At 45.8% G+C, this 17,661-nt stretch overlaps 1 protein-coding gene across 2 annotated transcripts in view; it reads right to left on the reverse strand.

Moving 5' to 3' along the window:
• Shisa9 (shisa family member 9) overlaps positions 1-17,226 on the reverse strand; it is a 317,404-nt gene extending 300,178 nt beyond the window's left edge. For both annotated transcript variants that reach the window (XM_008829907.2, XM_008829906.2), the window contains exons 1-2: positions 16,664-17,226; positions 3,133-3,260 (exon numbers count right to left, since the gene is read on the reverse strand). In XM_008829907.2, coding sequence (XP_008828129.1) covers positions 3,133-3,260; positions 16,664-17,226 — 691 coding nt within the window. The remainder of the gene's footprint in view (positions 1-3,132; positions 3,261-16,663) is intronic.
• Between the last annotated feature and the right edge of the window lie 435 nt (positions 17,227-17,661).

Raw genomic sequence — 17,661 nt, forward strand, 5'->3', positions numbered from 1 at the left:
AGGGAGGGAGGGAGACAGAAAAGGAAGGAAGGGGAAGGGGAGTTGGAAAAAGAAGACAAAGAGTTAAAGATATAGATTACTACTAGACTATTTAATCCCCAAGTCCTCCTGGCAACTTGAATATGTAGTACAAACTGACTTCGAATAGAACTATGCTAACTTCTTGGTGTACCACGAATGCATCTTTCTTTTCATTTTGCAGTGGTAAGTCTCCGTAGCTCCCATAATGTCACCAAAATAGTTTTTTTATTCAATTAGGTTTGTTTTAATTTTACAAAGGGCTGACATAGTTTCCACTTTTCAGACTAGATCCTTAACCTGCTTCTCTATCTGCCAAAAGGGGCTCTGGTGATTGCTGGGCTTATTAACTTCCTAATAACTACCTGATATCTATCATGTAGTCCTAGCCTCTCAATGAACTCCCAAGATCTTTCTATCTTTTGAGCATACACATTTTTTTTTTGGTCTTTTTGAGACAGTGTCTCCCTGTAGCCCCAGCTGTCCTGGAATTCACTATGTAGACCAGGCTGGCCTTGAACTCAGAGATCCGCCTGCCTCTGCCTACCAAGTGCTGGGATTAAAGGCGTATGCCACCACACCTGGCCGAGCACATACACTTTATGTGACCATAATATATAAACAGTTCCTATAAATCAATTAAAGAAAATAATCCGTTACAGAAACCTATTATTACTGTTAACTACTATTGGTATATTGATTTTGCATATGTTTATCTTTCTATTACAAATTAAACATCATATGCTTCTTACTGTTCTCAAGAATGCAAGGAGAAAAGGACTGGGTAGACCTCTCAGAACTACATGAAATTAATGTGTGTAGCAATTCATGTAAGAACACACTGTGTGTGAGATCATTCCTGGAATTTTGCCCTAGGGTTTACCAGGAATGTCTTCCTACAGTCTTAACCATTTGACTATGGCAAGATACTTTCTCCCTTGATGTAAAAGATAATTAAGCCAGATATTGTGATAGTACAGGCCTGTAACTCCAACTGTTTGAGAGACTGAGAGGAGGATCCAGAGTTCATGGTGATCTTGGGTTACAAAGTGAGTTCCAGTGCAGCCTGGGCAACTTAGTGAGACCCTGTTCCCAAAATTAAAAGTAAAAAGAGGGCTGGTGGTATGATTCAGTGGTGCAGTGCTTTTCTGACCAAGTAGAAGGCCCTGGGTCTCATCCCCAATGCTTAAAAAAAATCAATTACTGAGGTAGAAATACAGATCCATAGAAGACAGCAAGCAGAGTGGCGCCTCACCCAGACTCCCGAGTTACTCAGTATTGAACATCCATCTCTGTGCAGTAATTTATTTTCAGTACAACTTTAAACAAAAGTCTTTTATTTAAGCAACGTTTCATTATCATCCCTTCCCTGACCTTTTGCCTGGTGCAATAATGAAAGTTGGGTGAGTCTGTTGCTCAGTGAACAGCTTCAGTGAATTTGATTCCACTTCAGTGTAATTCCATACCGTACCAAAGACGGAGACTTCAAACAAAGCCCTGACAACCATCGCTTCTTGTAACCAGGGACTTAACACCATTTCAGTTTCTCTGCTTTGATCACTTTCATTCACTTATGGCATCTGGAACCTACATACTGAAGGTTGGGCCTGTTCCCAGTGGAATCTGAAAGGACACATTGTCATTTCCATCAGAACCAGAACTAAACAAGCAACAGCTATATCAAAGTAGCCACTGTCTATCATATCTTTGGGGGGCCATAGGATTTGGACATAAAGCCTTCAATTTCTGGTGTGTTTTGCTCTGCAATATGGCTATTTCTAATGCCATATCATGATGCAATTCACAGATAAGTAATATGAAATTATTTAATATAGAAAGCATCCCATTGAGTGATCTAAACCATGTCAAATATTAACTTTGCTAACACCCTGCAAGAATTTCCAAAACCATTAATAATTATCATCATATAGAATCAGAGAATTCATGTCGCCTATGTCAACCTCCCCCCACCACACACACACACACACACACACACACACACACACACACTGCTTCCTCTAGCCATGGATCATAAAAATTTTCCAGAACTGTGAGTCAGCAAATAATACACCCTTGCTGCCTGTAGGTGAGCATCAGCAAAGAATGCCTAGGTTAGGAAAGCGCTTGATACCAAAAAATGGTTGCTGTCTTCAGTAATCTCCAGTCACAGCTTAATGCATCCTTCAAACTGCCTGGCTCTGTTACTTTCAACCACCCCCTCCATATTGCTTTAATGGTGGGGTGATCAGAAAACATAATTTCTAGGAATGACTACCATAGACGTGTGCAATTGTAAAAAACAAACAACTGTATTGTTCTTCGACTCCCACTAGTCAGAGAACCTGCTCGGTACGCTGTCTATACAGATCTTTGGAAGGAAAGAAAACTTGTGCTAACACATGTACCAAACACAATGATAAAAGCAACTTCTCTTTTTTTTTCTTGGAAGAACAAGGAAAACTGAATTTGCTGTTGTTGAATTATGTATATTCACCCAAGCCAGTGGGACCAGGACTCAACACCTGCCTACCTCACACCAAGTAGTTTACAGGTCATTTCTGTGAAGTTAGTCTTTTCTTTAAATAAATGTCATTCTTCAGAACTGGTATTTGCTCACTGAATGCAGCAGACAACATAAAAGTAACATCTGGTCAACCTCAGAAAACATATGAGTAAAGGAATGTATCATTGGCTAACCGATAACCTGGTCAAGATAAACTGATAGCTAAGATATGACCCAATCAATATGAACCAATGAGATGGATTATGAGATATCAGATTAACAACCTACATTAAATCAACCAAACAACCCATTGGCTAAGTACCCAACATGAGATCAGACCAAGAAGGCCAGTAGTTAATAGATCAACTTCAATGAACCAATTAAATTGTCTACTACTGAAGAAATGACCAAACGGATCATACTTAAGCAGAGAGGACAACCAAGCAAAAGCCTGAGGTGCAAAACCCAGCATCACACTAAACCGATGAACTTTCTGACTAATTCATGGAGATGCTCTTCAATGACCCAGAACCCAGATGCATACCGGCTGGCCATGTGACAGCTGCCTGGTCACCTCACAGACCAGAAGTGGCCCACGCACCCATACTTACGGAGATTATTTATGGGGGTTCTCGTGTCCATGTTCTCATAATGCTGTACATGGACGACAATATTGAGGTCTCTCTCCATGTGGTCCATGTTGCAGTGGCCCTGTGGCCTCATGACATCAGCAAGGGCTCTGGAAGAAGAAAGAATTGAACTCTGTTCATTCAGAACACAACAGTATATAGCTGCCATGTGCTAAGCACTGCCTCACTGGACAAAAGACAAGGCCGTTCCCTCCAGAAAGCCCCATTCTGGCTAGGGGTGGGACAGAGAAAAACACAGAAGCCATAAATGAAGTCACTGTGATCAGAGGTTACATAGTCACTTTACATGCCAGTTACTGACATCATCTACCTCCCACTGAGGGAGTTAGATGATGAATCCATGCAGTGTGTCTCCACCCCAGAGGCTGAGTTCTCTCTTTATGTCTAACACAGATGCCAACACTTCATGCTTAGCAATGACCCAATATTAGTAACAATAGCTAACATTTACTGGGTACTTACCATAAGGCAATCATTATGCTAACCCCACCGCATGCCTTACCTAAGCAAAAGAACACAGAACTCTTTGTGGGCTTATGAGGATTGTTACTCCTTTTTGAAAAGCAAACAAATGTTCAGAGTGGTGAGTTAAACTGCTCAAGGTCACACATCCCATGTGTAGAGCAGGGATTTCAACAAATCTTATCTTTTTACCTATCTAGCTTTTTCTCTTTTTAAGAGGATGGAAACACAATTTGTCTGATGTCAACTATCATCATGATGATATGTGAGCTTAGGAGAACAGTTCAGTTGAGCACAGCAAAGACAACTGTCACACAGATATCACACCCCAAGGTCAGACCTACTAGTACATCTCCCCTCTTATTTATCCTCCATGATGTGTGTATTTAGAGAGATACGCAAAAATCCTTAAAATGTATGTAATACTATAAGCATTGTTTCTATGCATTCCTCCCTGTACATATGAGATGTTTTGAGCCTCATTCTGTATCTCTCTTTGCTCATGTGGCATGGGAGCCAGGTACAGTGTTAGGGCAGTTGATTTTAACCCTTGAAACCATGGCGTGGTGTACCACCCTCTTCAGTCCTGTAGAAATGACTGCCTTTGTGTGCAACCCTAGCAAGTATAGGAACCAACCAACTTGACTAGATGCTAGCTACAAACATGCAAGTGTTCTGCGACAAGCCAGCAGACTCTCAACTCTGGTTCTCATCTCCATAATTATGAACACCCAACTGGTATCAAGCCCCTGGCTCCAGAGACCAACTCTGCAATGGATATCATCTCATTACCCTCCTCTTGGACCAAGGAGGGGTACAGACCCATGAGCTGAATTACCTGTTTTAGGGAATACACCATCTGCTCCCAGTCAACCAGACCCTCAGGATTCACATTAGAGGAGACAGAAAAAGGATAGGAACTGTTTGGGGAGGCCCATTTGGACTCCCGTGATCTCAACAGTCCAAGTCTATCTGCTGAGACTGACTCCACAACAGCAGTGATGCTCACAGAACCTGGGAACTTGAAGAGATGTTCTAGATCCATCCAGATCCAGAGGGTCAGAAGCACCAGAACTGGGATGCATGGAAGGTATCTTCACAGGCCCTCTTGTGTGTGTCTGCCTTACACTCAAACTCAACTGAGTATGTTCTAGGGCACTAGAGAACCCACATGAGGTAATGTTGGATCATGATTCAGTGATAGGATGTGATAAAAAAACCACAGCTGCAAAGAAATCTCTGAAAAGAGAGAGACCCAGGGCAGCAGAGCCAGAGGCCTGCATGAATCAGAGGAGAAGACAGAATCTACTGAGAGAGGAGAATAACAACAGTTCTCACACATTTGTTCATTCAACAGATGTTTATTGTCTACAAAGTGCCATGCACGACACGAGGCCCTGGGAATATAGCACTGCACAAGCTGAACGAGGTCTTGGCCTTCCTGCAGCTTACACTCTATGGGAGAGAATAAAAATAAATATGTTAAATAAAAATAAGCAAGAGCTGCAATCAACATACTTAAACAAAGAACATTTCAGCCAATAGAGCTGGGCACCACAACATCATTTTCCACAACAGCCAAAAAGTAGAAACCATTCCAGTTTTCATCAGCTGATGAGTAGATATCAGAATGTGTGTTATGAAATGGAATATTACTCAGCCATAAAGAGAAATGGAGCCCTGGTAACAGCTGCAACATGAATGAAACTTGAAAACATTTTGACCAGTGCAAGAAGGCAGACACACAAAGCTCTGGGTTATATGATTCTGTTTATAACAAATGTCCAGAATAGACAAATCCATAAAGAGAGAAAGTGGATTCAAGTTGCCAGAGGCTGAGGGTGGGAGAGAGAGAGGATTGACTGATACAGGAGATTGTTTTAAGGGTAATAATGCATCATTAGAATTAGTGGCCTGAAGTAAATTGGTGGTGGTGCTCATTGCACCATGTTGGGAATAGAATACAAATTACTGAACTATATATGTTCTTTAATGAGAGAGAGAGAGAGAGAGAGAGAGAGAGAGAGAGAGAGAGAACTTTATAAAAGAAGTAAGACTTGATATAGCTTGGATCTGGACTGTCCCTCAAAGATCCAAGTTAAAGGTTCTGTCTCTAGCTTCACTCGATGGCCCATAGTGGGGGCTTTAAAAGGCAGGAAGAGTTGCAGGTCTTCTAGTCACACTTTATAAAAGAAGTAAGACTTGATATAGCTTGGATCTGGACTGTCCCTCAAAGATCCAAGTTAAAGGTTCTGTCTCTAGCTTCACTCGATGGCCCATAGTGGGGGCTTTAAAAGGCAGGAAGAGTTGCAGGTCTTCTAGTCACTGAGGGCATGCCATCAAAGGGGACTGTGGACTCTGGCCTCTTCCTCTTTCTCTCTTTTTGCTTCTCTGGCCATGCTGAGAACACTTTTGCTCCACCACATGCTTCTGCCAAGGCATGCTGCCTCACCACAAAGGTCAACCCACCAGGGATCGAAACCTCCAAAGCTGTAAGCCAAAATAAACCGTTTCTCTTTATAAGTTGTATAGCTCTGGCGTTTGTTACAGGAGCAGAAAGCTGACTTGTACACATGAGGAGATGGAAAGAGCACATCAAGCAGAGCACACAGAAAAGTGCAGTCTCTGAGGCAGGAAAGAGGTCAGATATTTGAAGAATAAGCAAGAAGGGAAACAAAGCTGGAAGGGGCAAACAGAGAGGGGAACACTGCAAAGTGTGAATGGTCGTGACCCGTTTTACAGAGTGAAGAACTGCCCGTGTGAGCCCTGCTCACTGCTGAAGGCTTGAGTGGAGGCATACTCTTGAATGTCTTTGGAATTAAAGTTCAGGCTCCTTCCTACCTCTGTACAATAGACATAGTCCAGAAACTCAGAAGGGCTTCAGGGAATGGGAGTTCTGAGACAGAGGACAGGGGCCTTGCAAACCTAACTTGCCTTTTTCACTTCTAAACAGGTTCTTCATCCTGAGCTTCAAAGGAGCGCTGAATTCCTCTGTAATTGAATGGAAAATTTGTTTGTGCGTTTTTCTCGAGCAAAAAAAACATAGCTTTCATCAGATTCCCCAAGAGGTCTCCCCCCAAAACACCAAAATATTCAAGCTTTCCAGATGCTAAGCAAGTCAAGAATTGGGTGGGGTGGCGACCTTGAACATGGTGGGCACTGCCACCCACAGATCTCTGGGCTGCTTCTGGGTACTAGGAATTATAATATTCTAGCCTCCAAGCCCCAGGATCCCTTTCTCCCAGGGCTGCCATTCTCAGAGTCTGCAGTACAAACAAGAAGACCCAGAGAACTCCATGTGCTGGAGGAGGAGCATCCAAGGCATGGTAGGCAAGCTCAAGGACCGCATGAAGTGCTCTAGTATGGAAAAAGGAGATGTCAGTATGTCAATGTCTGGCCTTTAGGCACTAAAAACCAGAAACCAATTCTGTGTGTTGTCACTGCTGTCTGCACTTGGAAAACTACATCAGATGATACAGAATGGCAGGAATCAGGACTGAGGAGCAAGGAAGATGACTGTCAGAGGCACCCTTATTAGACCCCTTACTGCACTGCAGTTATATGCGCCCCAAAGAGGAGGTACACATTCAACTATATACTTTTGATCATGCTAATTATCACAAGGCAGGCATGTGGCTTAAAGAATATCCTTCCTATACAAAACCACAATCTGAAGACAGTGCTGGTAATATAAGCACAGGAACACAGCACAGGTCAGCTCAGTGTGGTGGTGCACACCTGTACTCCAAGCAATGGGGAGGCTGAGGCCGGAACACGCTGAGTTTGAGGACACTCCAGACTACATAGCTATGGAGCTCAAGGCCATCTTGGAATACATAATGACCCTGGAGAGAAAGAGAACAGGGAGAAGGGAGAGATAAAAACCAGAGAGGGAGAAAGGGAATGGAGGGCGATTGTAAGATGAAGGGAGGGAGGGAAAAGAAGGTAATGGGTAAGGAGAAAGAGAGGAGAGAGGGGAGAGGAGAGGAGAGGGAAGGGGGAGAGGGGGGAACAGAGAGAGAGAGAACAGGACAGGGCTAGTCCTTTCAGATCCAAACAAAATCAGCCCAAAATCATCTGAACTCTCCTGAAGAGCATTTAAAATGTGGACTTAATTATTCATAAGGAATGTTACCTTCAGGGTATGTGCTGGATACCTTTAGTTGTCAATCTGACGCACCTAGGTAGTAGGAGGCTCAGTTGGTGAATTGCCTCCATTGCACTGGCCTGTGGCCATGTCTGTGGGGCATCTTCTTGTGTATTGAGTGATGTGGGATGGCCCAGACCACCATGGGTGGTGCCACCCCTGGGTAGGTGGGCCTCTGTTGTATAAGAAAGCAGGTTAAGCATGGGCCAGGGGAACAAACCAATAAGCAGCGTTCCTCAGTTGCCTGTGCTTCAGCTCCTGCCTCCAGGTTCCTGTCGAGTTCCTACCTTGGATTCCCTCAGTGATGAACTGTGACCCAGGAGATGTAAGCTAAATAAACCCTTTCCTCCCCAAGTTGGTATTGGTCAGTGTTTTGTCACAGCAATGAAGAAACAAACTAGAACAGCGTACATGGAAGTCACCACAAATAACTACAGATTTTAAAATAATGTTCATTCCTTACCTTCCACACAGCTTAAAACCTTTGTTCATATGTATCTTATAATGCACCTCACATCTTTCAGGGGTCCTTGCATATACTAACTATCAAAACAAGCATGTATTGGGGCGCATACTAAAAAACTTTTTTTAACTAGGGATGTGTCAATGCATGTAATGAATTAGGCAGTGGAAAGAACCAACTATCATCACAAAGCAAAACAACAACTAAGGACTTTGTTTGTGGCTCACAGTTTGGGTCTTTGCTTGACTTCAATATACTTCTGGCTTACCTGAGAATATTGTTAAAATGTAGATTCTGATTCAGTACTGAGGTGGGGCCTGAGATTCAGCTCAAGTTTCCAAGTGATGTCAATGCTGCTGGTCCACAAACCAGCCAATGAGCATCAAGGTATTAAAGTGACCATTACATTACTCTGGTCGGGTTATGCCCAGATATTTGATGAGACATTATTCTGGGTATTTCTCACAGGGTGTCCTTGGATGAGATTAAAATTAAATTTGTAAACTGAGTAAGGTAGAGTTCTCCAATCACTTGAAGGTCTGAATGAAAGATTGACCTTTCCTCTAAAAACAGAATTCTGTTACTGAATGGCTTTGGAACTTGAACACTGACCCTTCTTCATTCTGTAGCATCCCCTCTATAAGCCTCCAGGCTTAACCTGAGATAGCAATTTGGCAGATTTGGGACTTGCCAACTCCTTATTAAAAAAAAAAAAAAAAAGCTCTTGATATATTGTTTCCATTTTGCTGAAGAGACCATCCTTATTCTGGTCTCTCACTGGAGCAGCTAGACTGATTCCTTTGTCTCCCTATAACCCAGTTCAGAACAACTATGTCCACATATTTTCACTTTTTCTTTTTTTTTTTTTTTTTTTTTTTTTTTTTTTTTTTTTTTTTACAGGGTCTCCCTGTAGCCCCAGCTGGCCTGGAACTCACTATGTAGACCAGGCTGGCCTTGAACTCAGAGAGATCTGCCTGCCTCTGACTCCCAAATTCTGGGATTAAAAGCATGTGCCACCACACCCAGCATTTTTTCACTTTTTGAAGTTAAAAATTATTAAATATTAACAGATTTATAAGATTCAATTTATTGTCACTTTTCTTGTGTATTTCTTTGTGTGTCAGCCGTCCCTCCAATATTTGACTTTGGTCACTGTAAGGGCAAGAACTGTATCTGTCACTGATCTTTCATAGCTTCCAGATCAGTGTTGGGTATCAAGTAGGTATTCAATATGCATCTTTTAGATGGATGATGGGTGGATGAATGGATGGGTGGATGATGAATGGATGAATGGATGATGGGTAGATTGATGGATGATGGGCGGATGGGTTGATGAGGATGGTTTACACCATGTAAACCAAGATGTCAGGACTCTGTATTAGGTACTCAGAGCGCAGCTGTGGAGGGATTGTCCCTGCATTCCTTACTGTAAATGGAAATGGAAAGAAACAAATAATAAACCAATCAACCAATAAAAAAGTAACTTACTTTTAGACCATACCACAAAAGGAAGTAAGTAACACTGAGTACTGAGCTGGGGTGTATCTGGGTGGGAGGAGGTTAAGTATAAGAGGTCAGAGATGACTACCTGGAGAAGGTGAGACTACAACTGAGACCTGAAATCTAATGGAAGAGGATTCGAGCCAATGCAACAGCTCCAAGATGGGGATGAGCATGGCTTGCCTAAGGGATAGAAAGCAAACATTATTCTACTTCTCTTTCCAACTACAGCAAGCAAATGTAAGATGCCAGTATTTCCAGAGAGTCAAATCCCGGATCTTGGCTAAAAGCCTCTAGGGGGCCTAATGTTCAAACTATGTCCTAAAGGGGTTTTTGTTTTGTTGGTTTGTTGGTCTTTGCTTGTTTGGTTTTGGTTGTTTTGATTTGAGACAGGATCTCATGTATTCCAGGCTGGCCTCAAATTCCCTCTGTATCTAAGAATGAGCTTGAACTCCTGATTTGCCTGTCAATGCCTAGAGCTGGTACAGGCCTCTACCACCATGCCTGGTTTATGTGGTGCAGGGGCTCAAACCCAGAACTTTATGCATACTAGGTCTATCAACTGAGCATACTCAATCTATGTCCTGTGTTCTAAATACATTAATAAGATTCCTAAGCCTCATCTCTTGCACAGGAAGCTTTTTTCATTATTCAGAAAGCAAGGTCAGTGGGCATAACCGAAATGTCTAGAGTGTTGTTTACACCAGTGCAAACAATTTATCAAAGCTCATCAAACTCTATACTCAAAACATATACATTTGAGTGTGTAAATTATGCCTCAATAAAGATGATTTGTGAAATGCAAGGATTCAGTCCCTAAAGAGGAGCAAACATATCCTGCAAGAAAAAAGGAGACTGCCAATGGCCAACAGCAAATGCATATACATGTGGGCTTCTCCAGCTTGGGGAGCTGATTAAAGCCATGAGATAAACATGGATGTGCAGAAAAACTGGCAGGTGGGAGGGAAGGTGGAAGGCTACAGGAAAGGCCAAAGGAGGAGGGGCATTTGTCACTTGATGTCATCTCTTTACAAAGTACACCAGCTCTTTCTAAAGCATACTTGAAAATCACACAGATCACTCTGCTATGTCATTTTCCACTTGGAATTTTTTCTTGCTTAGATTTTTTTATTCTGTTTGAAGGTGGGAAAAATAACGATATATGTTGCCTACTGGCTTCAAACATGTGTTTCTGCCCTCAAGGTCGTTTCTCCCCAATGCTTCCACCAAGAGGTCTGGCCTTGACAGGGGCAGGTACATAAAACATTTCCTGGCCTTAATCTCACAGAGGCTCCTAGAACAGGTCGTGGTACATAGTGTTGTTTATGGGGTATCAAGCGTTTCTCTGGGATCTGAGAAGACCAGAGGTTCTGCAGGTTTGTACTCCAGGTCAGGGCAGCTAGCAGTCATGGACCTGGCCCTGCCTCTGACTGTCTGGGTCTAAAGCCAGACTCTTCCAACTCACCAGGAGCTTGTTCATCCTCTTGGAAAGCAATCTGTGCCTCCGTAAATGGCAGACTGTCATATAAGCTACTTCATGGGGGAGGGGTGTGAAATTAAATGAGAATTTACACATAAGCTTATGGCAAAATTGCAAATCTAGCAAGGGTTCTTCGACATCCCCAGACAGCATTTTGTAGTGCATTTCATCTAGCCACATACACACCATCCTTCCTGATCACAGCCTGCCAGCTCCTCTTGCTTAGCAATGCAAGTCCAGAGAGGTTTGGAGAGGCAGCCACTGCCACAGAGCACAGGCTGGGCACTAAGATCCACACTACAACATTATCCCCTCCAGTAGATAAGGTGGAGAAATGGCAATAAGAAGGATGGTGGGCAGTGGCTACAGACATGTTTTGTGTTAATCACTTTCCAAGTTCAGTCCTCAGTGAATTCTCAACCTGCAGATAAGAACCAGATCAGGTGTAGCAATCTTCCCAAGGTCACACAGTTATTAAGCGACTTAGCCGGGTCTAATGGGAGCCTGTGCCATTCAGAACAGCCTGCTGGCTCTCTAGGGTCTACAGGTGACATAAGTGAGTGAATTAAGAGGGTGACTAAGATAAACTCAAGAGCTACCTGAAAGGGACAGCTACTATCCAGACACAACCAATAGCTGCTATGTCAAAAATGCAGATGCACTGTCACTAGACCTATGGAATCTGCAAGAGGAACTACAAATTGGAGTTCTCTGAGAAATTTCCCAGTTTTTAAATGCTGAAAACTGACCTGATGTTAGTTTTAAAATGCCACACATATTAGAAGTTAAAGAGATTTCACAGTCAAATACAATGCCCCTTGACCAGATTCAGACGTGAAAAGCCAAGCTCTGAAGGACATTCTGGGTATGACGAGGAGAGTTTAATATGCTTTGACAGCTGAAGATAGCGTGGAATTTTTGTTCTCTCTCTCTCTCTCTCTCTCTCTCTCTCTCTCTCTCTCGGTTATGATGTTAGAATTGTATTGTATTGGAGAAAATGGAGAATATTTTTGTTCGTAGGAGACCTGCACTGCAGGTGCTGAAGGAAGGAATGCTGTGTCTGCAACTTAGTTTCAAATGGTTCAGCTGGGGGACGGGGGACAGAAGGGAAGGGAGGAAAGGAAGGAAGGAAGATAGGGAAGGAGGGTTTTAAAAGAGGGACAGAATAAAGGAAGGGGGAGAAGGAGAGGAACCAATGAAGACAAGAGGGAGAGAGAAGGAATGGATGGAGGGACGGGAGACAAAAGAATCTGAACATAAGAACAATGAAGCAAATTTGACAAAATAGTAAAACTAGTTTAATTTCTATTAGTGGTTCTGGGGGGGGCGTTAGGGACATTTTCTACTGTCAAGGAAGATGTGAGGATGTTCCATCTACTGTGTATCTAGTGGGAAGAAGTCAGGGATGCTGCCAAATATCCTACAATGTGCAAGACAGTTCCCAACACAAAGGATTATTGTCCAGCCCAAGCATCAACAGTACCCAGGATGATGGACCCTGATCCAGAAGATGTCCTGAAATTTATTTTATTAGCTTTCATGTTTTTGTGTTTAACTTTGTCACAGTAAAAACTTTGCCACATACCTATAAACCCCAGCCCTTGAGAAGCTGTGGTGGAAGCTAGCCTGGGCTACATAGTGAGACCCTGTCTCCAAAACAAAATACACTGAAAGCTTTTAAAATCACTCACATACACATACCAACTCTCTTTCTCTTTCTCTCTCTTACACACATATAGACACATAATTAAAAGCTAAAAATAAATAAAAATAAAATACATAAATACTAACACCTTGCAAATAAAACAAAATCCATCTGGGTGGCTTGATGGCCAAAGGTAGCACTTGCAATTACTTCTAATAAATAGAGGTTGCCTGTGGCTGCTGTCACAGGTGTGTGTGTGTCTGTGTGTGTGTGTGTATGTTTGTGTGTGTGTGTGTGTGTGTGTGTGTGTGTGTGTGGTATGCATCCATGTAAAGGAGAGGGGTGCGTTTTCCCGTGCATGAGGCATGTAGAAGCTAACGGTCAATGTTGGCATATCCTCCCTTATCTCTCTCCCCACCTTACATTTTGACATCAGGTATTTTGACATCACTGGCTGGCCAGTGAGCCCCTGGGAGCTACCTGTTTCCATCCCCCAGCACTGGGGTTACAGACACGTACCACAGTGTCTGGCCTTTTACTTGGGTGCTGGGGATCTGAACTGAGGTCCTCATGCTTGCATAGCAAATGTTCTTACCTCTGAGTCATTTCCCAGCTCCTGCACTTGTATAGTCCTTACAAGATGGCATGCATTCTTTCCACTTCTGCTAGCTGTCCTTTTCTCAGCCCGTATCTGCCCAGAAGGAAGCAGGCCATATGCTGAGGACTCCAAGCCTGCACTCTGACATGCATGTTTTCCATACCTCCACTGGAAAACACAAGCTTCCTGGTCACCAGGCAAAGTGTGTGGAGGGGCACAGCTCGGTGTCCTTGGCAAGGTGCTTCCAAGACAAAATGAGAACAACACTCATCTCTGTGTCCTGTCCCTGTATAGCTCTTGACAAAAATTAAGAGGCTGTGGTTGGCAGGTTAATTTCACTGGGAAACTGCTTTGCCTCAGAACAACCTCTTTGCTACTAAGCTTGGTGCACTGGCCTCCACCAAATGATCCCTTCTTAGCACTATAGGCAAAAGCTAATGAGCCAGTTGTTATACCAGGGCTCTGAATGATAAAGTACATAAGTGGCTTGCGATGCATTTGGAGGGTACCTGGGGCGGCCCAAGTACCACAAGAAGGTTATACAAGTGGAGAAAACAAGCTACAGAATGCAAATAGGAGTCACCCTGGCAGCCCCCTTTTGTCTTGGATTAACTAGCCACCTCCTACCTCTGTGAAATATTCCCAAACCCAACACCAATGTTTTCCTCCCAAAGTACCCACTTCATGTCAGTCATTTAAGGAAAGTGTCAAAAAGAAGATGTCTAGGGCCCACTCCAAACCTACTGATTCTGAATCTCTGCAGATAGAATTGACAAATCTTCATCTCGGGAAGTGCCTCAGATTCTAAGGCTGGACCTGAAAACATCTGATCTGGGTATGAGTTGGAGTCGGTCTGACAAGAAATTGCAAATTTCAGTTTTGTGTCTTTGAGCACAGAGACCTTCACTGTGCCATGATTTTCTCCTATATAAATGGGGAGTTAAAATAGCACTTGTCTCATAGGGTAGCTGTGAGAATTGAGTTTTTACACAGAGAGAGAGAGAAGGACACACACAGAGACACACAGACAGGTACATACCACATACACCAGGTGCAGTGCTTAGCCCAGCCCTGTGCTCAGCAGGTGTTCATTCTTTCCCTCTACAGTGATTGGCTGGGCATTAGAATCACCTGCAGAGCTTTTCTAGTGGGCTAGCACTTGGGTCCCATTCCATATTCTAATTTAAATAGACAAGGGCCAAGGACAGGGCCCCTGGTGACAGGATCTTTTTTTTTTTTTTAAAGATGATCTCAGACTTTAGCAGGGTTGAAAATCATACCTTAGAGGCTGCCAGTAAAATAATCAACACCTCTCCCTTTCCAAGGTATTTAAAATTCCCAAATGTTTACAGGGAAAGCCTGTGTTGAGGCACTGCTACCCCAAGACTGAGTACCCCTAGATGTTGGCTCCAAACGGACCTTTCGTGGTTTCTGCAGAACTGGAGTCATTACCCCCAAAAAGAGCTGGGAGGGGGGGTAGGACCCAGCAGTGGATTTCCTGCTGGGGTCCCAAGTACTGGACAGGTGGTTTGACCAGGATTCCCAGATCCAAGAGTGCTTAAAGCTGTGGCATCAGTTTCTCCCACAGACCTACAAAAGGTGGTTCTTCTCATCCCACCTCCCTCCCCACCAACAACCACGTAGAAGTCTGTAAGAGAATTTAACAAAGAAATGGGTTGGGGGGGTGATTTCAGGATTTCAGGAGGAATTAACCTAGTCTGCAAGGGAGCTGACCTCTAAGTAACTGTTGCCTACAAGGTGACACTTGTTGTCACAGACCTGCAGCACCCTCACCTTAACACAGACCTGAAGACTTCATCCCCATGGACTTTCCTGAAACAACCCACCCAGAAGCTGGAGCAGGTGACAGGGCAGCTTAGGGTTGCAGGAGGTGGGCGGGGCCAGAACCTTACCCCTTTTCCTCAGGATTTCCTGAATCCCTGGGGAGCTTGTTTCTGAGCCAGGTTCACCTAGATCTCGCCACTAACCCAAATCCCAGTAAGAACTTCCCCACCTTTTCCTTCAAATCCCTTCTCTATGGAAAAAGAAAAACTCATCGGATACTCTGCATATAAATAGGAAATAATTACTAGTGAGGTGGTGATGTTCCTTTGCCTATTTTTGGTGGGTCTCATTGTTCAGATTTTTAAGGCATGTACACGGAGCCCGTGCACACACACGCGAGCACACAGGCCCCTGGCGCAGGGGGATGGAGGGTGGGAGCACACACAGACTTCAAAGCCCGACTCAGAGAACAGTTAGCTGTCCACCGACCCCTGGTGTCTCCTGGCATCACTCCCTCCCAGACCTCACACTAACCCCTGCCTCTCCGCTGGCCCAGGGCTCAAGTCTACGTCCTTAGCCTCCAAAGTTACAGAGTTCTACGAATCAATTTTGACACTTTGGAGGGGGGAGGGGACAAAAAGGCAAATAGCTCCATTAAACCCCATTTAAATCCCATCTGCTGCGACTTGCATATGAATAAAGCGAAAGTTGAAGAATCTGGGTACTTAGAGGATGGAGGGGGCCTGGGAGCCAGGGCAAAGGGCACAGAGCGCAGTGGTGACTGCAGCCTCCAGAGTAGAGGTGGTGACTGGGGAAAGGGACCAGGGCGAAGACCAGGCTCCAATCCAGGGACCTCCAAGCTCCGGGAAAGCCAGAGCTCCAAGCGAGGCTTTTGTTCTCCCCCTCCCCTCGCACACTCTCCCCCTCCTTCCCTCATTTTCGCTAGTGTACGAGTTGCAGGCGGTACTCACTCCTTTCCCCCTTCCATCCCTCCCTCCATCACACACGCGCGCACGCGGGCTCACACACGCCCCCCTTCCCTTCCAGGTTCGCCTGCCTCTGTTTACCTAGAGACTAACATCTGGAATCGGAGGGGTGCGATGAATCATCTCCCCCAAACCCAGGAGTTTAAGGATGGGGGCTGTGTGTCTCAAGTCCCGCCACTATCTCTGGTGGGAGGGGACCGCAGGTGGGCGAGGGGGACAGAGAGCCCCCTCCCTTCCACACTTGTTCACCACACTTGTGCTGAGCCCAGCGCCCCTGTTCGGTGTTCTAAACCAAAGTTGGCGTCCCAGGTGACATCCCCCAGCGGAGAGACTGGAATAGAGGAAGCCATGGCTGGTGGAACCTGGGGAGCCAGGACAGAAAGGAAAGTGACCCCCCGAGGGGAGGGCGAAAGGGAGGTAGCCCACCTGGACATGTGTTCCCTTTGGGGCCGGTGCGCTTTCTCTAGCCCCAGCTTGGTGAAGATGCCCACCAGCACCATGACAGCCACCACCCCGCAGATGATGTAGACGATCAGGTTGGTCTTGTCCTTGGTGGGGTCGTGCAGAGGATCATCCTTGCGGGCGGGGGGCTTGCCCGTGTTGAGCCAGAGCGGCGTGTCGTAGTTGGTACAGGTGCTCTGGTTCAGTCGCCGCTTCTTAAATGTGCAGCAGAACCGGAAGCCACAAGTCCCGCAGCAGAAGATGAAGTCGCCCGAGCTGCAGTTGAACGGCGGGTCCCACTGGCCCATCACATCGAAGTAGCCCCGACAGAAGTCTGGTGTGGGCGCCCGAGTCGGCGGTGCGTCCGAGACCCCGACGCCCTCGCCGGCCTCTCCGGAGGCAGCTCCGGAGCGGTTGCCCCCCGTGAGCACCACCACGCCGCCCAGCTGCGCCAGCTGCCCGTGCCCAGCTCGCTCCTGCGCCCGGCACACGCGGGCGCACAGCTCGGTAAGGAAGCAACCGAGGAGCAGCCGGAGGACTCGGCGCATCGTGTCTCCCAGCCCGGGCTCGAGCGCTCGGCCGCCGCTGGAGCCGCTGCCGCCGCCTCTGGACGCGCGGCTGAAGCTGCCGAGGCTGCTGCCGGGGGCTGCGAGCCGCCGCGGGCCGCACATGCAGGGAGGCGGCGCGGGGCGCTCGGAAGGGGGCCGGCCGGGGAGGAGCGCGCCGGGGCCGGGCGGGGAAGGAGGACGAGCGGGGGCCAGCGCGAAGTGCAGGTCCTGCGGGCCACCGGGGGAGGCGGGGGCGGAGAGCAGAGGAGAGTCGCTCTATCCCCGCCTCTCCTCCGCCCCGGACTCAACACCCTGGGTCCGCTAGCTCGGTGGATGCTCTTCACCTCTCCAGCTCACCAAGTGCGCTGGAGACAGCGAAGCAACACTTGTGGAATGAAGGGAGGGCAGAAGAGAAGGGGGGAGGGGGAGGAGGGC

Source organism: Nannospalax galili, unplaced genomic scaffold (genome assembly GCF_000622305.1).
Source record: "Nannospalax galili isolate Female #2095 unplaced genomic scaffold, S.galili_v1.0 scaffold32, whole genome shotgun sequence".
Classification (NCBI taxonomy): domain Eukaryota; kingdom Metazoa; phylum Chordata; class Mammalia; order Rodentia; family Spalacidae; genus Nannospalax; species Nannospalax galili.